This window comes from Lonchura striata, chromosome 1 (genome assembly GCF_050655825.1).
Source record: "Lonchura striata isolate lonStrDom1 chromosome 1, ASM5065582v1, whole genome shotgun sequence".
NCBI lineage: Eukaryota > Metazoa > Chordata > Aves > Passeriformes > Estrildidae > Lonchura > Lonchura striata.
In genome coordinates, this window is record NC_140703.1 from 116,315,902 (window position 1) to 116,343,765 (window position 27,864).

A 27,864-nucleotide genomic window follows, 5' to 3' on the forward strand; every position below is an offset into this window, starting at 1 on the left:
AATCCAAACTGTGTCCAACAAGAACCTTCTCAACCCAGGAACACCAACGGTTCCACAGCAAATCTCTGAAAAAAGGACAAAATTAGAGCCTGACCAGGCTGGTGACGTGAAGGATGACAAGGAGATGATGGGAATTGGCCACCTCATCCCCGTGTTCCCATCCCAAATGGAAAAGGGTTTGAGTCACCCCGGGAAGGGAAGGGAAGGGAAGGGAAGGGAAGGGAAGGGAAGGGAAGGGAAGGGAAGGGAAGGGAAGGGAAGGGAAGGGAAGGGAAGGGAAGGGAAGGGAAGGGAAGGGAAGGGAAGGGAAGGGAAGGGAAGGGAAGGGAAGGGAAGGGAAGGGAAGGGAAGGGAAGGGAAGGGAAGGGAAGGGAAGGCCCTGGGGCTCACAGCCCTGGCCACCAGCACAACAAAGCCCTGCTCAGCCCTTGCCACATCCCAGGCTCTACTCCTGACCCCTGCAATGCTATCCCAGCACCGCTGATCCCAAAGGAACACTCCTAGAAACACTCGGTGACACAGCAGGAGAAAGGAGGGGAAAGAAGGACTGGTTAGAATAGAAATCTTGACCTCCTTTAGTTTTAGGTCGAGGAGTGGCTCCAGAAATAGGGACATTTGTGCACAGCCATTAACTGGGGCTCACACAGCCTCTGGTGGCTCTGAGATTGCTTTTTTGGCTCATCTGGAGAGCTCCAGACACTCAAAAAAAATCAGAGATCTGCTGACCACCAGGGCAGGACTAAAATCCACAGGCACTTGATCTCACAGGACAGAAATATCTGTGAACAAGGTGTAGTCCATCAACAGTTTTCCTTTTTAACCACTACGAGTTCGAGTGATCACACTTTGTAAAGCACCTTGGGAAGAAAATGAAGCAAAAATTCCCAAAACATATGCCAAGATCTCTAAGCATGAAGTACATTAAGGGAAAAAATTATGGATTTGGAGTGGGTAGCATTGTCTTACAAATAGGCCTTACCTAATGTTAGTTCAGGGGAGGCATAAAAATACCCACCTTGATTTGTATTTGCACTCAAAAGAGGCTCACAGAACTCTCTGAAAATAGACACACTGCAAAAATGGATTTCCTCATAAAGGAGAAGGTTTATTTCTTAAAGCATCATCTCAACACAGTGGAAGAAGTTCAAGAATATATTTATTTATTTGGTGAAGATGGAAAATATTTTTGTCATTCAAAATAGCTGTGTTTTAAATAGATTTTTTTTTTTTAACGGATGTTTTAGGGCCTCCCCATCCCTGGAAGGGTCCAAGGCCAGGTGGAACAGTGGAAGTTATCCCTGCCCATGGTAGGGGGTGGAACTGGATGATTTTAAGGTTCCTTTCAACCCAAACCATTCTGTGATTTTATGATTTTTCCAAGCAATAAAGAAATTATTAACTGCGGGTGTAAGAAATATTTGACATTGTGATTACTGAGCAGCCTACAAATGAACTACAACTGATGTGTAGTAATGGGAAAGTTTGTGGAAATTTTTGCATACATTTTTAAGAACTCAATGCAGATTCAATTTCCTACCTCATCCATTTGAGATCCCGTTATTCTCATTTTGACATCAGTCCACGTAACTCATTTAACTCAGTTAAACTTCCTCCCAAAAAAAAAGCATTTTTGGTGGTAAAACACATCCCTGGCCTTTCCTTTCAGCTACAGTGAGGCACAAAAATTCCCTGACTGATGGGGAAGAGCTGCAGGTGACGGAGTGATCCCAAGAGTGGAGCATCAATGCAGAAAAAATCAGTGGATTGTAGCCAAAGCCCAGCTGGCCACAGGACTGGGCATCCTCCAAAGGTCTCTCCCAGCCTCAAGGTTTCCATATTTCCGTGTCACAAAGTCAGCACAAAATGAGATTTCTCTCTGGATCAGGAGTTGTTAGAGTAGTTCCTCTCTTGGGTGGGACTGCAGCTGAAAATCCCAACAGGAATTCCAAGGTTTCTTTGCATTCCTGTCACCCAGCTCATTAAAGATCTACTTTGCTTCTCAAAGCATCTTTGTGACTCTCTTTGTCCCTCTGTCAAACCTCAGTGTTCTACTGAAGTGCATTCATAGTGAAATTTAAAAAAGGAGGCAAAGTCAGACAAAAACCATTAGAGCATTAAAAAGTGACATTTCCTTAATATGTCTTCCTACTTCTCATCTCACAATTAAAAATTAGCCCCCAAAAAGGTGACAGTTTGGACCCTGTGAGGGATGGAAATCTACCTTCAAGACTGACAGAAGCATCTCCCAAGTGCAGCAGCAGATCTTGGTTCCATGACATGATAAAGAGTTATCTTGCTGATAACAGAAGCTTTGAACAGCCTTAAAACACTTCCCTGCCTGCTGATGGTTGTGCAAGATGAAGCAGGTAAAAGCAGTGAAAGTCCCATCAGCATTTATTTCATACTTTTAAAAGTTTAAATGCAGGAATTCCCCATGTTTGGAAGCATCCAAGGCCATGCTGGACAGGGTTTGGAGCAACCTGGGATAGTGGGAGATTTCCTTGCCCATGGCAGGGGGTGGAATTAAGATGATCATGATCTCAGGATGAAGTGTGAAACTTCCTCTGCATAATTGATCTGCCATTCTCTTTGCCTCGCTAGAACTTTTCCTCCTTTTCTTCAACATTTTCCCTCCAAAGATCATTGCTTTGACCCAAAATGTTGTGAGCTTCTTTCTCTCCCTCCTATCCCACCTCCCTTTCCATGTTGTTCAGCCATGTGCAGGTGTTCCCTCTATTCCCTCCCAGGGCTATGCTGGCAGCTGAGTGAGAACCTGCCAGCAAACACCAGCAGAGAATAAAAGTGTGAAGTGTCTCGTTTGCCACAAAGGGTGTTCTGCTTCCCACACTCAGAGTTCAGCAGCCACACCACAGAGCAAGCACAGTTCTTACTGTGCAGGACAGGTTCAGACTTTAAATCTTTTCATTTCCACAGGTGAAGGCAAGTACTTCTTGTTGCTTTTTTCTGAGTTTAAATGAGTGATGTGAAAGCAGCCCAATATCCACTCTAAGTCTGTTAGCTGAGGAGTTGTACAACCCTCTTCCTTCACAGAAGATTTTTTTTTTTCTTTTTTTTGCAAAGTTAATAGTTTTGCAGATTTCAGATCAACTTTATTTTTCAAAATCTCTGCCTGGAAAAGCACTCAGCATCCTTGAACATTGTGACAGCTCAGCTATTGAAGAGTGTCTGGAAAAGGGAGCCAGATCCCTGCACTGGTCTAATACCCAACCAGCTCTGAGGTGTATCAGCACATCCTGAAACAGCCAGGGAGCAATCAGCAACAAGCACTTGTATCTGAGAACTCTCTGTTCAAATAAACCCACGCTGAAGACGAGTTAGACCTACCAGAGTTCTGCCTGAGCATCACAAATGTCAGCCCTGGGGGACTGCAGAGTTTAGAACAATCATCTTTCAGGCAATGAGCACACGCCAACCTGAACTCTGCGTGAACTCCTGCAGCCCTGCTCGGCCCATTGTCCCCACACACGGGTTTGGAGTGACTGCCTGAGAACGTGGGGGTCCAGGGACCTCACTCTGCCTGGTCTGGAGTGGGAAAAGCTGAGGGAACCCAGGGAAAAGCTGAGAGAACTCAGGGAACAAAGGGAAATTACCTGCGGCAGCTCCCGGAGAACAATCCCGTTATAAATATCTCACAGAGTTCCTCCTCTGGAGGAACTTTATTCTTGTGGGGGGAATTATTAAGAATGGCTGCTTCAGAAGTGATCCTACAATAACTATTCAGGCAACTTCCCTGTACAGAAATGCCAAACACTGCTTTCCCTCCCAGCAGAATGGAACCCTAAACTTAGAAACGACCCCGCTCCCCAACCCCATTCATGGGCCAACACACCCACGGGTTCCTCCTGCTCTCCCCCACTGGCCAGAGCTGCAGGAAGTGCTCAGGAGGTGACATCAAACTCCTGGGTGCCATCTCTTCCCAGCCTGGAAGAAAAGCAGGCCAAGAGCAAGTTCATGAACTGTTGTGCCACTGCTGAGCCTGTCTTGGCCAGCTCCTTCCCTGGATGAGCTGCAGCAGGAGGTGGACTTTGGGCAGGACTTGTGGTCTGTGGTTTTTGTGCAATCAGAGGACACCAGTTCCCTTTCCTGGAGAAAAACTGGAGCTCAGACCTGTCACAGGGAAACACTGTGGGAAATATTTTCAAATAAAAAAGGCCACTTGAAAAATCTGGTACCAGAAGGACTGAACGCTGCTGCTCATTGTAATTCTCCCACTACAAGAGAAAGAAGTTTCCAAAACTCATTTAATCCACTGGCAACACAGTATATAAATCTGTGTTTCATTAACTTATAAATATGACTTTGAGTACACTCCGGAGAATCTTAGAACTGAGAAAATGTTGTGAAAGTGAAACCACTTTTTTTTTTTCATAAATGAAGCCCAAGATTGCCAAAATTCTCAGCTAAGACCTACAGGAAACACAGGCACTGTGAACTTTCAAAGTCCAAATTAAGCTCTCTGAGACCTCTGCTTTTCATTGCTGCCCTGGAGAAGCACCTGCTTGAAAACACAGCTAAAAATCACCTGGAATTCCACAAGGAAACAGGGACACGCCTACAAAGGACTGAATGGACTAAAAATCCACTGAAATGAAGAGAACTGTACCCAAAAATTAGGAAAGGCCAGAATCCTTCCCCAGCTTTAATTCTGTGCCTCCATGTCAATAAGTTATGATTCTGTTTAGCTCCATGAATGCCCTGTTTGTTTTAGGGGGCAGAATGGAAGCAGTTCTTGCTGAATAGGTGGCCATACAATAGATCTTTTTATTTTCATTGTGTTTAACATAATATCCCTTGCCACTCTTCAGACTGTGCTCCAAATGAAATTATTCCTGGCTGCTTATATATTCTATAGAGCGGTCATTGTTTTTGCATCCTCGGAATTCACAAACAATCATTTCCTTCTGTAGAATTCTGGATTTTCTCCTGTTCTGCAGAAAAACAGCCAGACATGGCTTTCATAATTTAGATTTCTGCACATTCAGGACTTTGCAAAGACAAGGGACACATCCTAGCAGGTAAATCTCTGTTCTACAGAGCTCCACAGAGGAGCAGCTGTACAGGTTAGGTTAAAAAATCTCCTTTTTGACGTCCTGCCCTCGTGTGATCCTCCAAGAGAGGAGGATATCCCAGGATTTAGGGAGGAAATGACTTTACACACACCAACAGAGCTCCTAGTGAAGGTTTTCCCCTTTTCTAACAAGTTCTTCCCAAGTTTTCCTGCCACACTGGAACTCTGTCCAGCTCCTCAGGAACATTGGTCAAACTCAAGGACTTTGGCTGCTGATTCACCCCAGCGTGTATTTATTTATTTAATGACAAACAAGTGAGTGAAACAATATCTCAGCAGTCAATACTTTATTACCAAATTGTTAATAACCTGTATTTCAAAAAGAGAACTAAAAACTTTAAAACTGACAAATAAAAATTACCCAAATCTTTGTTTTCCAGAGGTCACTGATGCTGTGAATATGTGCCAAGGTTGAGGTTCTGAAGTTTTTTGTCTCCCTCTACAAATTCATGTGCAATTTATGATTTCATGCAATTATTCTAAGGTTTATCACTTTTCCAATTGAATGAAAAGCCTGCCATTAAAAGGAGGGAATATCAAGGAGAGAGGGAAATGGAGATAAACTTTTTTTATGATCATGGTGAAAGTTCAAAGACTCACAGAAACAATAATGTTGGAAAATACCTCCAAGATCATCAAGTCCAACCTTTGGCTGAACAAGCACAGCAGCTCTTAAAGCAGAAATAAAGACTGAAGTGTGAATATTATTCCAAACACAGGTTTCCAATCATTACTTAACTCCAACTACCTCTGCATCTTTAATCCTCCTGAAAGACCCACACCTGCCCCTCAGTTCCGAGTGAAAAGTCACAAATGCAAACAAAAAATTCTGTCAAATTCAGTTAATAAGGAGAAAAATATTTTATAAACCACGGTAATCTCCTAATACAGCAGAAATTTACTGACACAAAGTTTAAATTGGCATTATTTTATCCCTTAAGCACGCTATAAAAGAACCTCTAAACTTAATTTTCAGAAGGCTTCAAGGAAACTTCAAGTACACACAATTCTGATTAAAACAAGTTTTTGGTTCTAGAAATCACTACGTTTCTCTGTGAAAATATTTGCTTTATCCAAGAGAAACTAAATTCCCCTCTTTTGAACCTGAAGTTTTCGGAAGGATTTAGAAAACAGTCAAAAAATTAAAATTCCACCATGGTAAAAATCAGATTTAACCAAAAATCTGCTGGTGACAGGAATTCCCACCATTATTAGCAAATGCCAGGTGGTATCAAACCGCAGATACATAGTGATACTTATGAGAAAGAGAAGAGGGGGGAAAAAAAGGGGAAAGCAGCATGGAATGTAGCTGGATTGACTCAGTTAAACAATTTGTTACCCTTACAGTCAGTTTCAGTGAGTTGGAAGGAGAGAATGTGAGCAGTTATGGAAGAAAATACAGGAATTGGACACTGAGGAAGACAGAGGGAGGGAGTGGGGAGCAGGACTGGAGAAGGTAAAGTGATCCATGACTGAACAGGAGAAAAAGCTGCTGGGAAAGCAGGGAAAGGAAAAAAGGACAGATACAGATGAAGATTTAAGCAGCAGAATAGATTTTTAAGCTCCGATTCCCCAATATTCTTAGACAGGAATGATATTTAGGACAGAAAAAACACAGGACTCCACTTAGAGCTGAGGACTTGATTTTTGGTGTGGAGGTTTTGTTTTTTTTTGGTGGGGTGGGCTGTGAACACACCATTTTTGAAAGGTGAGTGTGTGTGTGTGTTCCAGAAACAGATTGTTGTAAAGAGATTCAGATGCTGATCTCGGACAGCGAGAAGGGGCGAGGCGAGCGCATCAGCGCTCTGAGGGCAGCCGGCTACTTTGGGGTGCTTTATTTAGGAAATAAACTAAAAATCGGGGGGATGCTGGGGGCGCCAGCATCGGACGGAGCGGCTGGGGCCGCCGCGAGGGCGGCTCCATCAGCGCTCTGAGGGCAGCCGGCTACTTTGGGGCATTTTATTTAGGAAATAAACTAAAAATCGGGGGGATGCTGGGGGCGCCAGCATCGGACGGAGCGGCTGGGGCCGCCGCGAGGGCGGCGCGCACGGCGCAGGCGCGCGCGTGAGGGGGAAGCCGATCCCGGCGCTCCCCTCAGCGCATCCCCGGCTGCCGCAGCGCGCCCCAGCAACAGCGCCTCATTAGCATAGCCCACCCCGCGCCGCGCCGCGCCATTGGCTGGCGGCGCCGCGGCGGGGCCCAATGGCGGCGCGCTATGCAAATGCGGGCGCGCAGTTGCCAGGGCAGAGCTGGCGCGCGGCGGCCAATGGGCGCGGGCTCCATAAACAAGGAGCGCGATTGAGCTTTGTCACATTCGCCGGGCGCTGTTAACACTTTCCAGTTTAGGGCGAAATTAGCTCCATCTCCCGAGGATCAGGCTCATGTTCTACATTTCACCCCCACAGCAAGGGCAGGGCGGCGCAGCCATGATACACGGGATTTACGGATAAGCGCGCCCGCGTTAGGATTTCGCCTCGCCCCGCTCCGGGACGCCTTCTCCAGGGCTGGGATGCGAAAGATTTCCCCCAGCGCTGCCGGGCGGGAGCGAGCCCGGCTGGAATTCTTGCCGCGGCTTTAAAAAGCTCTAAAGTTCCCCGTCGCTGCCTTCCTTAGGCAGGTCACCTCCTAAAATTACTGTGTCAGGCTACTCCTTGTCCTTCCCTTTTTCTCAAAGATCTGAATTGATGTTTCACTGGTTTGGGTTTAACCCTAACGACACAACATCCTTTATTATTATTATCATTATTATAATTATTATTATTATAATTATTATTATTCACACACACCCCCCGCGACATTTTTTAAGCAAATGAAATTTCAGCTCGTTCCACCGCCGCTAACGACTGACCATGAGCGATGCTGAAGCATCCTACGGGAAATAAGCAGATTTTTTTTTTTTTTTCTTTTGACCGATCTTTTAAAGAAGAAGAAGAAAAAAAAAATATTATCTGACAGCATATTGGTGTCTCTGTGCCTGTGACGGCGTGAATCCATCACTGACCAGCACCGCTCGCAGGGCTGCTGGGGAGATCCCCCTTCCCACGCGCAGGGGGGGATGCGGCTGTGGCAAACCGGCGGCTGGAAATGCAAAGAGTGACAGACAGACAGACTTACTCTGGAAGCCCCCGGCTGTCCCTGCAGCAGCACAGCAGCAGCACAGCAGCAGCAGCGCTGTCCCCTCTCTCCCTCTGTCTCTACGCCGTGGCGGCCGCAGCGGTGCCGGGCATGTTTTCCTGCACTTTGCCGAGCCCGGCAGCGATGTGCCAGCGCCGCTGCGAGTCACTCACCTGCCGAGGGGTGGGGGTGCTTCCTGTTCCCCGCCACCGTGCCCCCGGACAGGGGACAAGGTGCCCCCGGACAGGGGACAAGGTGCCCCCGGACAGGGGACAAGGTGCCCCCGGGCACGGCGGGGACAGCACCTGCACCGGGCACGGCCAAGGAGGGGACACGGGCACAGCGATCCCTGCCCTCGGGGGTCCCCAGCACGGCCCAACTTTTCCGAGCTGCAGCGGGGAACCTGATTTTACCGAGCGTCCAAAATGTCAGTTCCAACAGAACGTCAAAGCTGTACCGGCTCCCTCATTAAACAACTTCATTTTGGATATTTTAGCAGCAGTGGAACTACTGAAATATCTCCTTCCGTCTCTTAAAACCCTAGTAACTCTCCCAGTGAAGCTCCTGAAATCTCTCAGTCATCCAACAACTTCATTTTGGACATTTTAGCAGTAGTGAAACTATGGGAATATCTCCCTCCATGCCCTAAACCACCAGTAACTCCCTCAGTGAAGCTCCTGGAATCTCTCATTCATCCAACAACTTCATTTTGGATATTTTAGCAGTAGTGAAACTATGGAAATATCTCGTTCCGTGTCTTAAAACCCTAGTAACTCTCTCAGTGAAGCTCCTGAAATCTCTCCCACATCCAACTACTTCATTTTGGACATTTTAGCAGTAGTGAAACTATGGGAATATCTCCTTCCGTGTCTTAAAACCCTAGTAACTCTCTCAGTGAAGCTCCTGAAATCTCTCCCACATCCAACAACTTCATTTTGGACATTTCAGCAGTAGTGAAACTATGGAAAGATCTTCCGTGTCTTAAACCACCAGCAACTCCCTCAGTGAAGTTCCTGAATCTCTCCCTCCATGCCCTAAACCACCAGCAACTCCCTCAGTGAAGCTCCTGGAATCTCTCATTCATCCAACAACTTCATTTTGGATATTTTAGCAGTAGTGAAACTATGGAAATATCTCGTTCCGTGTCTTAAAACCCTAGTAACTCTCTCAGTGAAGCTCCTGAAATCTCTCCCACATCCAACAACTTCATTTTGGACATTTTAGCAGCAGTGAAACTATGGAAATATCTCCTTCCATGCCCTAAACCACCAGCAACTCCCTCAGTGAAGCTCCTGAATCTCTCCCTATATGTCCTAAACCACCAGCAACTCTCCCAGTCATCCAGTAACTTCATTTTGGACATTTTAGCAGTAATGAAACTATGGAAATATCTCCTGTGTCTTAAAACCCTAGTAACTCTCTCAGTGAAGCTCCTGAAATCTCTCCCACATCCAACTACTTCATTTTGGACATTTTAGCAGTAGTGAAACTATTGAAATATCTCCATCGATGTCTTAAAACACCAGCAACTCCCTCAGTGAAGCTCCTGAATCTCTCCCTCCATGCCCTGGAACACCAGCAACTCCCTCAGTGAAGCTCCTGGAATCTCTCATTCATCCAACAACTTCATTTTGGACATTTTAGCAGTAGTGAAACTATCGAAATATCTCCATCGATGTCTTAAAACACCAGCAACTCCCTCAGTGAAGCTCCTGAAATCTCTCCCTATATGCCCTAAAAGATTCCACATCCAACAACTTCATTTTGGACATTTCAGCAGTAGTGAAACTATTGAAGTATCTCCCTCCATGCCCTGGAACACCAGCAACTCCCTCAGTGAAGCTCCTGAATCTCTCCCTCCATGCCCTAAACCACCAGTAACTCCCTCAGTGAAGCTCCTGGAATCTCTCATTCATCCAACAACTTCATTTTGGATATTTTAGAAGTATTGAAACTATTGAAATATCTCCATCGATGTCTTAAAACACCAGCAGCTCCCTCAGTGAAGCTCCTGAAATCTCTCCCTCCATGCCCTAAACCACCAGTAACTCCCTCAGTGAAGCTCCTGAATCTCTCCCTCCATGCCCTAAACCACCAGCAACTCCCTCAGTGAAGCTCCTGGAATCTCTCATTCATCCAACAACTTCATTTTGGATATTTTAGCAGTAGTGAAACTATTGAAATATCTCCATCGATGTCTTAAAACACCAGCAACTCCCTCAGTGAAGCTCCTGAATCTCTCCCTATATGTCCTAAACCACCAGCAACTCTCTCAGTGAAGCTCCTGAATCTCTCCCTCATCCAACAACTTCATTTTGGACATTTCAGCAGTAGTGAAACTATGGAAATATCTCCTTCCATGCTCTTAAACACCAGCAACTCCCTCAGTGTGTGTGCACTACACACCCCAAAAATCAGCGCCGCCCATTCTTTATCTCGTGGCAGCTTTTGGGACTCATTTATTGCGTTTATTCCGTGCTCCTCTCGCAGCCCCTGCAGCAGCAGCAGCGTTACCTGAGCAGGGCTTACAAGATTTTCTGAGCAATCTGGGCTGGGCTGGGACTTTGCAGCACTAATCCCCGTGCTCCGCTGGCCTTTCAGGGAAATACTTTTATCAGCACTTAACCGAGAGTTCCCCGTGTTGGTGCAGCGCCTCCTCCTTCCCCCACCTCCAAAGAACATTACTCACAATTTGCAGTTTGCAGAGCAAAAAACTAATTAGAGATGGAATAAATTACCTGCACGTCAAACCGCACGAGAGGTGAAAAACACCCAATATTTTATCCCAAATCAATACCCGGCCTGATGGCTCAGGCATTTCCAGCTGAACATAAAGTTAGCGTAAATATCAGCATCATTTTTAAAGCTCTCCTTTTGCACAAACAGATCTGTATTAAAAAATAAAAAAAAAATTAAAAAGAAATCTTTTCCTACGCATCAAACCCATCAAGGGAAATTACTTGAATTATTCTATTTCCCATTTGTAGTTACTGAGGCACAAGATATATTTAAACAGTTGGTAGAGAAAAAATGGGAAGCATCTCCCATATCAATGTACAGCCAGCATGCCAAACCATGAATGTAAGCGCTAAACAAGGGATGAATACATCATGTGCAAGAGTCTCACATGATATAAATTATTCAATACCTGACCAAAGAGAACAGCTTTCAGGAGAGAGGGGGAGGATCTCAAAGTACTTTTGTAGTTTGAATACAGGCAGGGTTAGGAATTGATGCAGAATCTTTTTAACTCGGTTAAATAATCCCATGTATTTTCAAACTATTTCACTGGGTGACATCCACCCAGCTCTGGTGGCTGCCATAAATAAAGGTGGATTTCATCTAACACGGCGATGACAATTTTAAAATAAAACCAACTGTAAAAATAAAATAACTTGGCACGTGGGCAAGTGTGTATTTTCAGAATTTGGGCTGTCCCCTCCTTCCACGTGCAGGATTTGCACAGCCCTATTGATATTAAAAGTCTTTTTTCCTTTACTAATCCCAAACTGCCCGTACAGTTTGGGATTTTTGGGATTGGATTTGAGATTGCTGTTAACCTATCACACACCTTTAAGGAACAACACACGCACACAGAGGCTTTTTAAGTGAAAAAGTGAACTACAAAAAAATATCCACCATTATAAATTCCACCTCGATTATGGGGAAGCTGCTGGTGTGATGATTCCAGGGAATTCCCTCGCTGGCTGATTTCATGGATGATTTTGAAGTAATTCATGTCACTCCAAGGGAAATTTATAGCAGTTAAATTTTAGCTACAGAGAAGTTCTGTTGCATTTGAAGACATTGCACTGCTTTGATAGTCTGTATTAATAACACAAATTCTGACAGAGTTCCTAAAAACCAGAATACTTTGTATTAGTAACACAAATTCTGAGAGAGTTCCTAAAAACCAGAATACTTTAAAACTCTTAGGCACGCTGTCCTTATTAATCCATATCACAGTTCATAAAATAATAACATTCCAGATTTTATCCTCACTCCAAAGTTGCCTGGAAGCAGCAGAACTATTCCATAAAATCCTCACAGGCTGTGAACTGCACTTTAAACCACTTTTCTGCTGCTTTGACAATGATTTGATAACTGATATTCTGACACCAGCATTTTACAGCAGGCATCTGAAGCCAGTCCTGACACACTCCACTCAGAGTTCCCAAGTCACTAAACAATAAATCATTCCCCAGTAAAAGGTTTCAGTATTTCCATGTCCAGTTTAGTGCTCATCAGAAAATCAAAAATAAAAATCAGAAATAAATCCAGGCAAGAGGCTGAAAAGTCCAGTCAAAACTCACAATTCCAAAGAACTCATCTGAAAGCCCAATTTCCTGCCTTTGTAATCATTCCTGTATTTAGTACACACACTTTTAAGTTTAAGCAATTACTTCTTTTGATTTGCCTCACCTTGAAGTAGCAGCTTTTAAGGAGAAAAAACCTTAAGTGTGGTTGGATCTGTACTTCCAAAACCACCAAAACCTGGGGATGCCAAACTTCACTAATCCAAACAGGATGACCCCAAAGTGGAGCTCACTGTAAACTGTATTGATTTCTCTCAAGTAATACAAATTTCAACCCAGAAAAATTTAAAACACAACAACAAAAACCATCCACAAAACAAACAAAAAAAGTATTATTCCTTTAGGATAATACTGTGATTTAAGAAAATTATTTTTTAAGTGTACCTTGCATTTTTCCTTTTAAGGTTTCACTGTTTCTAGCATAAACTAAAGAGTAGGTATTAAAGCTATGAAAGCTGGGGGTTTGTTCACACTAATAATAACGATGAGAGCAACAATACCCAAGTATCAGAGTTGTGCAAATTTAAAAAGATAAATTTTGTCTGCATCTTACAGAAACCTAGAATGGTTTGGGTTGGAAGGGATCTCAAAAATCATCCAGTGCCACCCCTGCCATGGCAGGGACACCTCCCATTATCCCAAACTGCTCCAAGCCCCAGTGTCCAACCTGGCCTTGGGCATTTCCAGAGATCCAGGGGAATCCAGATCTGGGAATTCCATCCCAGCCCCTCCCAGGGAACAATTCCTGCCCAATATCCCACCCAACCCTGCTTTCCTTCAGCTGATCTGCATCCATAAATCTGATTCCCAGTTACAAAAACTCCCATTTGCCATGACTGGGCTCCTCCTTTCCAAGAAGTGCCACCTGTCCCCTGCAGGGACATCATGGAAGATGCACAAACCAAAGACACCCTGTTCTGGCTGGAACATTTGAGCCTCTCCTTCCATCAGTCTCTGGTTTTTCTGGAATGTCAATTCCCAGAACAAGCTCCTGACAGCTGCCACCTGCACCTGCAGCATCCAAGTGGGCCACCAAAAAAAGCAGGTGACGTCCAAGGGGTGCAGGAAAGGAAGGAATCATTCCAGCATTTCCTGAAGGTAAACTACACCAAGGAAAAGCTGAGCAGATAATTTGCCATGGTTTGGTGTTGGGTTGGGTTTCCTCACCTCCAGAGAAGTGCAGAGGAAGCATTTCACCTGAGGAAAGAGAGTTGGATATTCCCAAGGAAAGGTGATGATGGAAAATTATTTACAGGATCTAAACACCAAACACAGAAGGAATTCTTCAAGGTTCATCCAACAACTGTGTTCTGGGAAAAGATCACCCCAAGTCCTGTTCATAGCAGAAATGTTAATGAAGTTCTAACCTCTAAAGGCTTTTAATTCAAACAAAACTGTGCCCTGGTCTGGTCAGGGAGTGTTCCCAGTTCCTGAGGACACTGTGAAAACCACATTTACAGGCACTAGACATGACTGTCCTGCAATGCAAAGGAACCACGACCTCCTGCAGTGTCATGTCACCAGGGGTGAAGTAACTGCAAGTCAAGAAAAGTGAAATAATAGCACACAAACTCTTTATTTAAAAGTTTAGGTAACAGTGATGTTTTCAAAGTGTTCTCAGGGAACAGAACACTCAGCTCCATGCATGGCACAGGCAGGACTCTGTAAAAACACACGTGAGGACAGTCTTGGAACAGCCTGACTCTTCCCTGCCTGGCAGATGCTGGAAGAAGTGGCAGGAAGTTGGAAGTGCCCTCCTGCCATGAATGGAAACTCACTGGAGTGAGGGCTGTGTTAGGCTGTGGTGGGAAGACATGATTGAGAAGGGGTGCAAAGAAATGTCACCCCAAAGACATGTCATCCCAAAGAAATGTCATCCCAAAGAAATGTTACCCCCAAGAAATGTTATCCCAAAGAAATGTTACCCCCAAGAAATGTTACCCCCAAGAAATGTTATCCCCAAGAAATGTTATCCCAAAGAAATGTTACCCCAAAGAAATGATATCCTAAAGAAATGTTACTCAAAAAATGTCCCCCCCCAGGAGGACATCACTGAGGGCAGTTATCAAACACTCCTCAAGGTAATGGGACTTTAGGTTGCCCAGAGCAGCTGTGTCTGCCCCTGGATCCCTGGCAGTGCCCAAGGCCAGGTTGGACACTGGGGCTGGAGCAGCCTGGCACAGTGGGAGGTGTCCCTGCCATGGCAGGGGTGGCACTGGATGGGCTTTGAGGTCCCTCCCAACCCAAACCATCCTGGGATTCCCTGAATTTGGAGGAGAAAGCATAAAACAAGCCCGGTATCTGCCACCTGTAAGATGTTTGTAGAAGACAGAGCCACGTAACTCATTATTCTCATCACTGCCACAGAGCCCAACTTTTCACCAAGTCCACTGAAGAGCTGAAAAGCCTTACCAGAATGAAAGCCCAATGCACCTGCTCCTGTTCTGCAGCACCAGCTGTTCTGCCAAGCAGTGGCGACACTCGAGGCTGTGCTTTGCCAAAAGCACCATGGGGTTGTTCTCTGGCCCTGCTGGCCCAGCGAGCACAGAACTGCTTCCAAATGTCTCTCAAGCTCACACGGCTCCTCAAGACTTCTTTGGGAATTGTGGGATTGCTGTGATTTCTTAGCTGCTCCAGAGAGCCCAACCATGTCTGAGCACAAAGTGCCAGAGAGGACTTCCCTTCTTTTTCTGCTCCACAAAAAGGGAGACTTCCCAACATCTCTACAAACCAGAGGGAATGGACAGAGGTGGAAAATTGTCTTTGCCATCATTTGTGAGAGGAAAGCGTGCAGATTCTTCAGAGGTTATGGCATTGACCCCCTTCAGCCAACACTCCAATGTTTCAAAACATCATCAAGGATGAAATTATTTTGCCAGGGGAGGTTCTGATTGGATACCTGGAAAAACTTTCCATGCAAGAGTGGTCAGGCCTTGGGATGAGCTGCCCAGGGAGGTTTCGAGTCACTGATAGTGGCAGGAGGAGCCTGGATGTGGCCCTTGGGGACAGGGTTTGGAGTGATGCTGGTGGGTCTGGGTGAGGGGGAACTGGATGATCTTGAACACCAATATTTCACAGCCTATCCAGCTAAGAAATTATTCCTGCTGTGCCTCCCCTGGCACAGCTTGAGGCCTTTTCCTCTTGTCCTGTCCCTGTTCCCTGTGAGCAGAGCCTCCTCTTCCCTGGGCAGCTGAGACACCACGGTAATTTTGTGTTCCCAGCTCACAGGATTTCACTCCTGAGGGCCAGAAGCACATCAGACACACCTGGAATTTCCTGGGCTTGTCCCTTCCCTTGTAACTGTGCTGAGGACCCCAGAAAGGGCTGGAGAAAAGACCCCTGACTCTCCAAAGCTGAGCACAGCAATGCTTCTCCATGGAGCACCTTGTCCAGATACCTCCAAAAACTTCCCAAGGCATTTCTTGTTCTCCAAAACTGATCAGTTCCTATCTTTGAATGAGGAAAGCCAGGCCTCTGTCAGAGGTGCTATTAATCCAAAGGTGTAGTAGCTGTCTAATTACCTGGTCTTTGATGAAATTCCCAAGATTCATTAGGAGCTGATGCTGAAAGGAGCCCAAATCGCTTTGTTTAAGTGGCTGCCACCCAGACTTGCTCAGAAGACACCGATTCACTTTTCTCTAAATTGATCAAAAGGCTTATCCAGGAGGGAGATTAACCATCTTCCTAATGGGTTGGGGCAGCTTCTTGGGAAGACAAAGCTACTGCTAATCTGTTATTGAGGATAATGTGGATTTTTGATGGCAAAAAATACTGCTAATAAATTGGGACCCACAGGAGAAAGTGTGCCACAACGTCAAACCATAAAACACTGTAACCAATCTGTAAATGCTGAGCACCTGTAGCTGTGCAAAGGGGGTTTGTAGGGAAGGAATTGTTCCCTGTGAGGATGGGGCAAAGGTTGGCCAGAGAAACTGTGGATGTCCCATCCCTGGAAGTGTCCAAGGCCAGGTTGGACAGGGCTTGGAGCAACGTGGGATTGTGGAATGTGTCCCTGCCATGGCAGGGGGTGGGAGTGGGATGAGTTTTAAGGTCCTTTCCAACCCAAATCATTCCAGGATTCTAGGGAAGCAAGAATTCCCTTCTCCTCTAGCAACCCCTTCCCAGAAAAAAAAGTGAAGCAGATTTTTCATTCATGTTTTGCAGGCTATAATTCATGGAATTACAGGACACAAATGATTCCTCAGGTGTCTGAATATCCACTGAGTGTTTACTCAAATACCTGTAGCCAGAGTGAAAGACTTGAAGCAAAAAGACGTCACTACGGATCTGGAAGTGTTTTGAACCCAAATCCCTGCTCCAGACAAAGTTAGCTCCCAAATTCTATTTAAGGAAACTGCCTTCTATTGAAGAAGTGGAGTATTCAGCTGGCTCCGTTTTGGTGGCACTTTTTCTGAGCAGAGAAGTGTCAGAATTTTTGCATTTGGATGGCAGCCTATAGAGCCTGGATTTCTCCCAAGAAAAAATGAAGTTGTGCTTCTTGCCTTCCCCTGGAGCTCCACATGCCTCCAGACATAAAAGAAAACAGCAAACAAAGAAAAAACACAACCACTACTTTTTGCCTTTCTCAGGATCCAAACAGTTGTTGCCTGGGGCCTTTTGCTACCAGAATCTTTGTTGGAAAACAAAGCTGAACACAGAATTTAAGCTGAAGGTGCAGAATCTTAACTTGAAAACTGACCCATCGATTTGGGTGTGAAACGGCCTCTTTTTTCAGAGGAAAATCTGGAAAATCTCTTTTCTTCACAAGAGAAGTCATGAAGACTCCTGAAGTCCATGAAGTCAGCCCAAGCCAGAGGACAAGAACAACTTTACAGATAAAATTTCTCAGAAGATGCAGAAAAAGCTGAACTTTCGAAGGAAAGCAACACAAAATTCTCCCAGGCTTTGTAAGGAAGAAGCAAAGGAATATTCCTGCAGCTGCAGGTCAGGAAAAAAGAAGTTATATTTCTATATATGTATTTATACATTATGTATATATAACAAAAGATAGAACAACCCTGGGGATTTTTGCTTTGACAAGAGGAGGAAAAAAGCAATTTTCTTGTGGGACATCACAAGTCCAAAGAGAAAGGAAAAAGGATTTAAGGACAACAGTGGAATGAATAGCTGAGGAAGCATGGAAGCAGCAGCTGAGTACCCCTGGATCCAGCACATCCCAGGAATCCTTCCCAGCAGGCAGCCAGGACAGGGAAGCAGCAGAGATGTGTGCTGCTCCATGGGATGGGCTCTGGGTACTGAAATAGCTCTTTCAGTCTGGGAACTGGTGCTCTGAAATCTCCTCTGACCACATCTGCTCCTGCAGCTCTCTGCTGGCACAGTTTACACATCAAGTCTCTTCCTTGAGACAGCCTCCTTCCAACAGTGAAAATGGCAGAGCAGGACAGGCTCAGCTGTGAACGGAATTTTGTAAAATCCTGGGGTGTAAAGAAAGGAAAACATGTCAACAGCATCGGTCAATGACTGCTCTGCTCTCCTCCAGATTTCGGGCTGTGACCCTTTTCTTTGCAAGATTTAGAAGAGGTTCATGCTCTTATCAAACACCTGCCCAAGGCCATTAAAGGTGAGGAACAATCAGTGAATTCTGATAAACTGTCACCAATGACAAAACACAAGATCATCACAAACTGGTCTAAGTTAAAGCACGCAAGACTGACTTGTTATTTTTTTTCCCCAGTTATTTATTTATTACAATTATCTTAATGCTGGGATCAAAGTTTTCCTTCAACACCTCAGCTTGCCCAGAGCAGCTGGGGCTGCCCTGGATCCCTGGCAGTGCCCAGGGCCAGGTTGGACACTGGGGCTGGAGCAGCCTGGGACAGTGGGAGGTGTCCCTGCCATGGCAGGGGTGGAACGGGATGATCCTTAAACTCCTTTCAACCCAACCCAACCCAACCCAAACCAACCCAACCCAACCCAAACCAACCCATTTTGGGATTCCATCACCTCAAGAAGCCAACTTTGAAAAATGGAATTTTGGAGAAAACTCCAGAGATGTGAACATTGAAGCCTAAAAAGAAACACTGCCTTATTTACATCCCTTCCTAAGCACCAGAAATACCCTAAAACTCCACACTGTGGATCCATCACTGCACTCAGGGAAGTATCCAAGAATTACTCAGCATTGTGAAATGATTACTGTAAAATTACTTTACAGCTGGAAGTTTTACAAAGGTCAAACTTAAGAAACAAGAAATAAATCAATTACCAGAATGCTGCTTTTTTTACACAGGCTTTAAGGCCCTAACACAGAGCCTACCATGAACATCTGGAACTCACCTAAAGTGAAGCTGTAAATGGAATTACAATGGACATCTGCTGCCTTTCAGATATTTTGCTAAACTTCAGTAAGTTAAATATTTCAAAGGGCCTAATTCCTACATTTATTCCAAACTACCAGAAAGCCTCTGCATTACTGGAAGGTACAAAAGTTGGTAAATACATTTGGTGGGGTGTTAAAATTTATTTTATAAGCGAATGTAATATATGTAAGCCATTATTCTATACCTACATGAAGATAAAATCAGTTTTATATTCAACTCAACTTGTGGATCTACTGAGAGGCATCAACAGCAAGTCAGAACTCACATTAATATGGCAGGTGAAATCATAGAGACTTTTGCCAATATACAAAATCCTGGAGAAGCAGTTCATTCCTTTTAGGCATCTTCAGGACCTTGGAGGAGCATGAAGATGTCAGCCCTGTTACAGCCAAGCTAAAAAACCATGTCTGGATCTCCATGTGTTGCCAGAAACAGTTTATTTTTCTGGAGTGGAAAGGCAATCCTGAGGAATTGAGGACTTAAATCATAATATTAAATATTTTCTCTATTTAAAGGCCTCAGTGCCTACAAAACCAGGTAAAAATGAAACCAATTTCATCCACCTTTACAGACATCATCCTTCTGTTTATTTCTTGGCACACCACATCTGCTGATCTCCCTCCATCACATCTGAGGGAGCACAAACAAGTGGCAAGGTCATCCCAAAATACTGAGCTCAAATAGGCAAGATGCTCAAATATTAAAATTTTCTGTGATTTTAGTGAAGAAAAAGCAAATTGTTGGATGGCTTAGCCAACTTGAGGCTGGAATCTCTGTTCACAAAGTGGATTCAATGAGGTGAAGGAGAAGTTAAGAGCATGCACAAAAATAAACCAGTTAGAAGATCCAGAATTAACCAGTAAAAGAACTTCATACTCTACTCTCTGCTCATATCCCCAGGATTTTAAGGGATTTACAATAACCAATTTATTAGGAAAATGCCAATAGATTTCCACAGGGAAGGAGGAAATCAGGAACAAATCTCTTTTCTCAGCCTGGAACAAAACTTCTGCCACCTGTTCCACCTGTCCAGCAAAGATGTTCAACAGCTGGCTCTGTGTGCAGTGAACTCAGAGCTAGGTCCCCAAAGATATTTTGGGATTTAACCCAACCAGAAGTCCCCGGGGGTTAGGTGTGAGTGTCAGGGAGTGCTGAGCCTCAGGAACCAGGCTTTTCCCTTGTGCTGATGGATCCATGCTGGGCTGGGTATTCCCTGCTCCTCCCAGGACAACTGCAAGGTCAGAACCTCAAATCTGATGTGTCACTGCTAAAAACAAATTCTGTTTCTTGATGTCTAATCTAATCTCTGTCCTTAGCAGCTTATCAACAAATGTGGTTTTGCGACTGTGGCATCACAGCAGAAATCTGAGAGTCAAACGTTCCCACTTTTACATTTTCCAAGCATAACTGTGGTCCTAAATCCAGCAGGGTTTAACCAGACCTGCTCAGATGATGTCTGAGCTGCACCCAGTGACATCAGAGAGCTGACAAATCTGTCCTGATGGAAATATCCAAGCTGTCCATGGATAGAGAAACATGGAAACTCTGGGAAAACCTGCTGAGATGAACTTCCTCCCCTGTGTATAATCAGGAAAGAACCCTGTCATTGAGCACATCCTGGGTTGCTCTGGAAAGCTGGGAATCCACCAGCCTGATCCCAGGGAGGAATCAAGCAAACACATCTGGGCACCACTGCCTGCCAGAGGGTTTGACATGAACATCAAAAGCCACATAGCACAAAATGAACTGAACAGAGCAGGAAGAACTACCCTGAGTAGAAGAAGAGAAATACAAACCTTCTAGTCAGAATGTCCAATTTCAGCAAGATTTAGGAGCAATATTTGCCCAGTTCTTGTCCCCAGTTGCCTGATGAAGTATGATAAATGGAATCCCTACCAAGGACTATTCAGGCCTGGCTGTTAAGAGAGCCATCCTCTGGTGTCTGTCTGTGTTTTAAAGCCTAACCCCAAAGGAACAGAACTTTAGGGATGGGGGGAGAGGTTGTTTCCACCTGGCTCCGTGATTTATGAAGGATGCCTCCTACAAACACCTGCTGCCCTGCCTATGGATCCAACACAGAATATGCTCAGGAATTGAAGTGGTACCATTTTAAGTCAAGCCTGTCCAATGATGAGGAATTTTGGGTGTTGTGTCTCCAGAAAGGGTGACCAGGCCTTGGAAAGGGCTGCCCAGGGAGCTTTGGAGTGCCCATCCCTGCAGGTGTCCCCTGGAGGTGGCACTGAGTGCTCTGGGCTGGGGACAAGGTGGGCACAGCTAGGACTCCACGGGCTGGGAGGGCTTTTCCAGCCCCAGGGATTCCATGAAATTCCCAAGGAGCTGCTGCTGCAGCCCTGCCCCCTGGGAGGCCTTCAGGAGCACCAGTTCCAGGTGTGACCCTTGGAAAGCTGCAGAAGCTCCCAAAGTGGTGCCAAGGCCATGGGAAGGAACTCCCTGCGGGCATTTCCCTGGAGCACAGGGCTGAGATTCCCTTCAACACCCAAACCCTCACTCCAAACCTCCCAACCCCGGCCAGCAGGACCAAGCCAGGAACATTTGCTGCCAAAAGCAGCAGGGAGAGGACACAAAATGGGATGGACAAGACAGGGCCACTCCCAGCAGCCCTGAGCCAAGGTGTCCCAAACTCCTGGGACAAGGCACAATTCTGAGACCCCCATGGGCAGCTCCAAACTCAGTCTCGCATCCCATTGATTGATCACTGAGCCCAAGAGAACCTTTCCTTTTTGTTCCCTGAACACTGACTTTAAAGCCTGCAGAAAAACATCTGTATTTCCAGCATTTTTCATTCAGGCATTCTCAGTGTACTGACCAACATTCAGGAAATGGGAAATAATTTTTAGTAGCTATTATTGCAATTTTTGATCTGAATTGTAATTTGGTTTTGTTCAAAACCCACTTTTTCTTTGCTATTAGAAATCAGCAACAGAAAAAAAATCAGTCTTGCAATAAAGAAATCTCACAGTTTAAAACTCCATTGAACGTTACCTCAACAGGTTTTAAATAGAGGGTCACATGTATTGGGAGGTAAAATGGATAGAAATTACTTTTCCAGAATATTAGAACTATATAGAAGAACAGCAGCATCTAAAGATTTTCTGGTTCAGATGCTCTGGTCTGTTCCTGAATAAGGAAAGCAGCATCCTCCACCAGGCTCTAATTCCATGCCAAAATCCTGGAACAGGATTTTTGTTTCCTTTTAGATGAGGTTTGAGGCTGAAAACTTCAGTTTTTAGTATCACAGGTACTGAGCCATCCTGGAGGAGGGGAATAAAAACCCCTTTTCTTTTAAATAGGCAACTTCTTAAATATGGATGCAAGAATCTAACTTTAGCTGTCCAGGTTTTCATATTGCTGCTCTCAAATTCAGAAAGTAGAGCATTAATTTAGTCTGTTGACTTCAAGGTTATCATTCATTGAGGTCAATGACTCCATCTCTGAAAAGCAGAACTTCCACTTGCTTTGGCACAAAAACTCCCAAAACCAGCACCAAGCCTTGATGCAAAGGGATTTATTCATCCATGGAAAACCAGGGGTTAATACCAGGAAATAATAATAATAATAATAATAATAATAATAATAATAATAATAATAATAATAATAGCCAGGAATATCCAAGCCCTCATTAGCTGTTTGGTTTTCAGACTTTCAGCTCTCAGGGTCTCAGACATTATTTGGGTGGGATCTTCTGGGCTGATCTGCTCAGCCAGGACCTGAGCACCCATCACAAATCCCCTGGAAGGATCCCAGGGGATAGAACCCAACTGGAATCAGAAATAAACCCAGTGGGAGCCACGCTGTGCCCCAGCAGGGAATCAGCACTTGGAACTGTTCTGCTCTTTCCAAACCTGGTTTTCTGCCACCAACACTTCCAGGTGTGCAGTCACTCAGTGGAACCAGGAACAGCATCTCCACTGGCACAGGAACAGCCAGGGGAGGGATAACTTGGTGCTGGCCCAGGAATTTCTGGATTTTCCTGGTAAATTTTCCAGTGGCTGTGGCTGAGCCAGCTCAGGTAACACAGGTGAGCTCCAAACACACTTTGTTCTGACTGCGCAACAACAGAGGTGTTTTCTGCTTTGGTTTGTGACTTTTTTTATTACTGACATGTAAAATTATCATTTAAAATAGCTACAGGCTCAATGAAATCAGCAACTAAAACATGAAATAGGAGATGTGAGAGCCATGGCCCAATTCTCCACTTCCACTGTATTCTTCCATAAAATAAACACCTGGACACCTGCAGGCCCTAAACTCAGCCCAATGCAGGAAGTTCCCAGAAATCCTTCCTCTGGATTTGTTTTATTTTAATAAGGGATACAGCTGGGGGAGGACAGGTATCAGCGTGAGAACTGACTATTTAACTTCTCTTGCAGTATCCTTACTGGATTGGCTTTTTCTCCTTCCCAAAAATGACCATTTTTTATAAAGTTAAGAATAATATGAGCACCTCCAATGCCTTACAAACTTGACTACAGCATTATCACATTTCCTTGGTTCTCAACATCATTGGTGCATCCAAGATAATTTCAAACTGATGAGAATAATTTGCTGTAACCATTATGTTACTCTGTTTTCTTACAAAGGTTAAAAAAGAAGCTTTGAGCTGTTCAAAAGCTTAAAAATCAGACAACTCAGTATTTTTAGATCTATATTCCTTAGGCTCCAGCATAACTACAAAAGTCAAAACCAGGAAGCTGTTATAAAACCAAATTATTTTTATAAGGAATCTCCATAAAAAAAGAGGGAAAAAAGAACAACCAACCGCTGAGTTACAGAGGAGCAGGACAAGGGGTAGCAGGAACTCTGGAAACACCAACTTTTAAACCCAAGATGAATCCCTGCTTGTAGAAACCCATCACAATCCCAGATTTGATGCCACCACACCATGAGAAGTGAATATGGGTAGGATGACTGATCACCAGCCTAACAACACCCAGAAGTGTCTGGTTCCTTGCTTTCCCAAAAGGTCCTGGAGAGACTTGCAAAGGACAAAGAAGTGAAAAATTCCCATTCTGAAAACATTTTTTTAACCACATAAAAATGTATATTACCTGTGCTATCACAACATGACTGAAATACAAACTTGGCTTTTCCTGTGAAGAGCTGAACCCCAGCTTTGCTTATTGCAGTGTTTCAGGGAAAAGCAGAACAGATCCTAAAAAATCCACATGTCAACACAGAACCAGAAAATCACTAAGGCTGGAAAACACCTCTAAGACAAGCAAAGTCCAACCATTACCCCAACTCTGCCCAGTCCTCCTCTAGACCATGAACTCCAGACCAGGTGCCACATCCTGATGTGTTGGCAGGATGAGAAATGTTCAGTTTTCTGAACAACTCTCAGGATTGTGATTCCAAACCTCCCTGGGCAGCCCCTGCCAGGGCCTGAGCACCCTTTCCATGGGGAAATTGCTGCTGCTGTCCCAGCTGAGCCTGCCCTGGCCCAGCCTGAGGCCGTTCCCTCTCCTCCTGTCCCTGTTCCTGGAGCAGAGCCCGACCCCCCGGCTGTCCCCTCCTGGCAGGAGCTGTGAGAGCCACAAGGTCCCCCTGAGCCTCCTTTGCTCCAGCTCAGCCCCTTCCCAGCTCCCTCAGGAATTCTCCAGCCCCTTCCCAGCTCCCTCAGGAACTCTCCAGCCCCTTCCCAGCTCCCTCAGGAACTCTCCAGCCCCTTCCCAGCTCCCTCAGGAACTCTCCAGCCCCTTCCCAGCTCCCTCAGGGATTCTCCAGCCCCTTCCCAGCTCCCTCAGGAACTCTCCAGCCCCTTCCCAGCTCCCTCAGGAACTCTCCAGCCCCTTCCCAGCTCCCTCAGGAACTCTCCAGCCCCTTCCCAGCTCCTCAGGAACTCTCCAGCCCCTTCCCAGCTCCCTCAGGAACTCTCCAGCCCCTTCCCAGCTCCGTTCCCTGCCCTGGACACGCTCCAGCCCCTCCAGGTCTCTCCTGCAGGACCAGAACTGGGCACAGCCCTGGAGGGGCCTCTCCGAGCCAGCCCAGAGGGACAATCCCTGCCCTGCTCCTGCTGGACACACAATTCCTCATCCAGCCCAGCTGCCAGCGGCCTCTTGCCCCCCTGGGCACCCCTGGGTTCGTGTCCAGCCCCTGGCACAGCACCCCCAGGGCCTTTCCAGCTCTCCAGCCCCTCTGCCAGCCTGGAGCTCCATGGGTTGTGGTGACCCAAGGACAGGACTGGCCCTTGGCTTGGCTGTCCCTCACCCCTCTGGCCTCATCCCATGGGTCCAGCCTGTCCTGGTCCCTCTGCAGAGCATTCCCACTCTCCACATCTACACTCCTGCCCAAACTGGTGTTGCCCACAAAGTGATTGAGGGTGCACTCAATCCCCTGCTCCAGATCATTGATAAAATTACTGAAAATTTTTCAATTCTCCAAACAGCACCTTAAAGTGCCCTTTTGCTGTGTGTCCCACATATTATACAGGGCAAAAAGAGAAGTTAACATGCTGTAAGTTTGTTTTCCTTGTGAGTCAAACTGGAAAACAGCATTTAATATCCCCATTTCTTCAAATTTTCACTTTTTTTTTTAAAAAAAAAGCACTGGACTTTAATACAGTTCTGTATTTTCAGCCTAAGTGGTGATCTAAAATTAAAGTATTCCATGGCTGAAGTAAAAAATCTTCTTTAGGGGATTGTTTCCCCAGTTCAGCTGTGGTTAATTGTAGGGCTTTAGAGCACCTTCCAGGACAATGAAGTGAAGTCAAATAAAACAAAGGATTTATTGACCCTGTAGAAGCTTCCCCACTTTAACCAAAGGTAGTTTAGACATTACCAGGCACCTCTGATCAATCACCCTAGAGAAACCTTTTGAAAATGCAAGAGAGCCATCCTCAAGAACCACAAAACTTTTCAATTTCAGGCCTGAGCTCTCCTCAGCCACTCTGAACTTGAGACCAAGATCAGCAGTCACCAAATGACTCCTCCTATCACTGCACCACAAAATTATCACAGGGGAGAGTCTCATTTTAAGGCCTGCAAATCTTGTTCATTCCCAGAACCTCAGCATACCAAGCCTGGCTCCACTAATGAACAGAAAATGCAAATAAATCTGAGGTTTTTAACTTCCAACACATCAGAGGCATAAAGGTCTTTGTTCTGGTTTTTCATCTGTATTTATCAAGGGACTTGTAAATAAAGAATTTGGGCTGCAGGAGACAGAACTATCACTTAAATTTCAAAATCTTGTTCTATTCTGCAAGCTCACAGTTCTACAAGCTCAACACCATCAGAAATTCTGACCAAAACTGAAAGTGCTTAAGTTGGAAGTTTTAAACCAGATTAATGTATTGCAATGTGAAACTGATTTCTCTGAAACACTGTCATACATAAGGTACAATTTCATAACATTATCTCTCCTTTCAGTTGTGGGATGAGTATTTTTAAAGCTTTCAAAACATTTTCTCAATATTTAGGTTCTATTTTAATCTGTCACTGCCTACTACACAGAGCTCCCCAAATCTGATGGGACATCAATTTTCTACATTTTTAATACTGCTCCTTTTGATTAAGATACTGAAAATGAAGTATGAAAATGAAATATCCCTTTAGAAAAGTTTTTCCTTCTCCTCTCCTTTGCCCAAGCTAATTTTAGAATTCTTCAGACCTGCTTTGACTTGAGCTTTCAGCACACAACTCACAAACATGGGAGTGGAATGAGCGATGTTTGGTTTTCAGGGAATGAAATCTCCACTTCCAGCATCTTGGTCCTAATCCAAAGGCTCCATGTAAACAGACCCTCCAAAGCTGTTTATGCACCAACAGCTGATGCAACTGAAAACTGTCAATCAGGAGATGAGCTGGATGCACACAGAAATCTGCCTGGCTTTTTTTTTTTTCTTTTCAGCCCTAAGGATTCCTGGGGTTTAAAGCTGAACAAGCAAACCAAAGATCTGGTTGAAAAAAAGGGTGTTTGGGTATAACAAATTAGACCAAACCTCTTGGACAAATTCAGTTTTATTCTATTTCTACTGCTCGTGATTTTTCTGTGTTGAAATATGAACTGTATTTCCAGCAAAAGTAAAATCAGCCACTGAATCTGCAAATACCCTTGGCACTTCCAGGATTTTTGATTAGCCAAAAAATGGGAGAACTTCCTAAAAATATCAATCAGCACCTATAGAATCATTCCCATAAAAACAGTATTTCCACTCAGGAAAACCATTTTCTTCTTGGAAGAAGAAGAGTTTTGCAAGTTGCAGAAGAGTTTTGAAAGAGCAAAGAAAGATTTCCAATTTCTGCTAAGTTGGAACAACATCATTTGGGGGCACAGAGAATGGAACAGCAACAAGAAGCACATCAAGAACATCCATCATTTTTCATTGTAAAAATCCTAAATATCAAATCACCTGTATGCATCGTCTTCTTTCAAGTCTCATATCATCCTGCGGGGTTGTGGGGACGGGGGGAGTCCAGCAGCAAACAACACTGAAAAAGGGAAAATAAACAAGAATAAACTTCTTAAACTGCAGCCACAACTGCTCAGTTCAACCCCGAGCTAAACTGAGGAAATCCAAATAGAAAATGAAGTTTTCCAACAGGAAAAGCAAAGAGAGGTATCACAAAGACTTATCTTCTACTGATATCTGGTTTTAGAAAAATTTTCTAAGTGTCAAAATGGCAAGTATTAACTTAAATTCCAACTGGGCATTGAATAAATCTCAAAATTAACATCATCCCAAAAAATTGTCAGTTACCCGTCTCTGCCAAGCATTTAAACATTTGGATTTTCACAGAAATTCAGTACAATATTTCTAAATGAAAATTTAACTGAACTTGTGGGATTTTCCCAAATCTACAAGATATTGATTCCTAAATGTTAAAGTTCATTTCTCCTCATTGCCTGATGAAATTATATGAGGTTCACCTTGCTGCAAATAATTAAAATATGATCGGAAAAATACAATTGTATTTTCCATAGATGAAAAGATACAAAGACAGGAGTTTCTGTCTATATAATATATATAATATATTTTACAATA

The 27,864-nt window shown here is 44.6% G+C and overlaps 1 protein-coding gene across 2 annotated transcripts in view; it reads right to left on the reverse strand.

Annotated features, from left to right (window-relative positions):
• The window catches only part of DYRK1A (dual specificity tyrosine phosphorylation regulated kinase 1A), a 77,967-nt gene that overhangs the window by 26,406 nt on the left and 23,697 nt on the right, over nucleotides 1-27,864 (reverse strand). For both annotated transcript variants that reach the window (XM_021527461.3, XM_021527460.4), the window contains exon 2: nucleotides 27,232-27,310. In XM_021527461.3, the coding sequence (XP_021383136.1) occupies nucleotides 27,232-27,241 (10 nt within the window). In that variant the 5' untranslated portion in view covers nucleotides 27,242-27,310. The remainder of the gene's footprint in view (nucleotides 1-27,231; nucleotides 27,311-27,864) is intronic.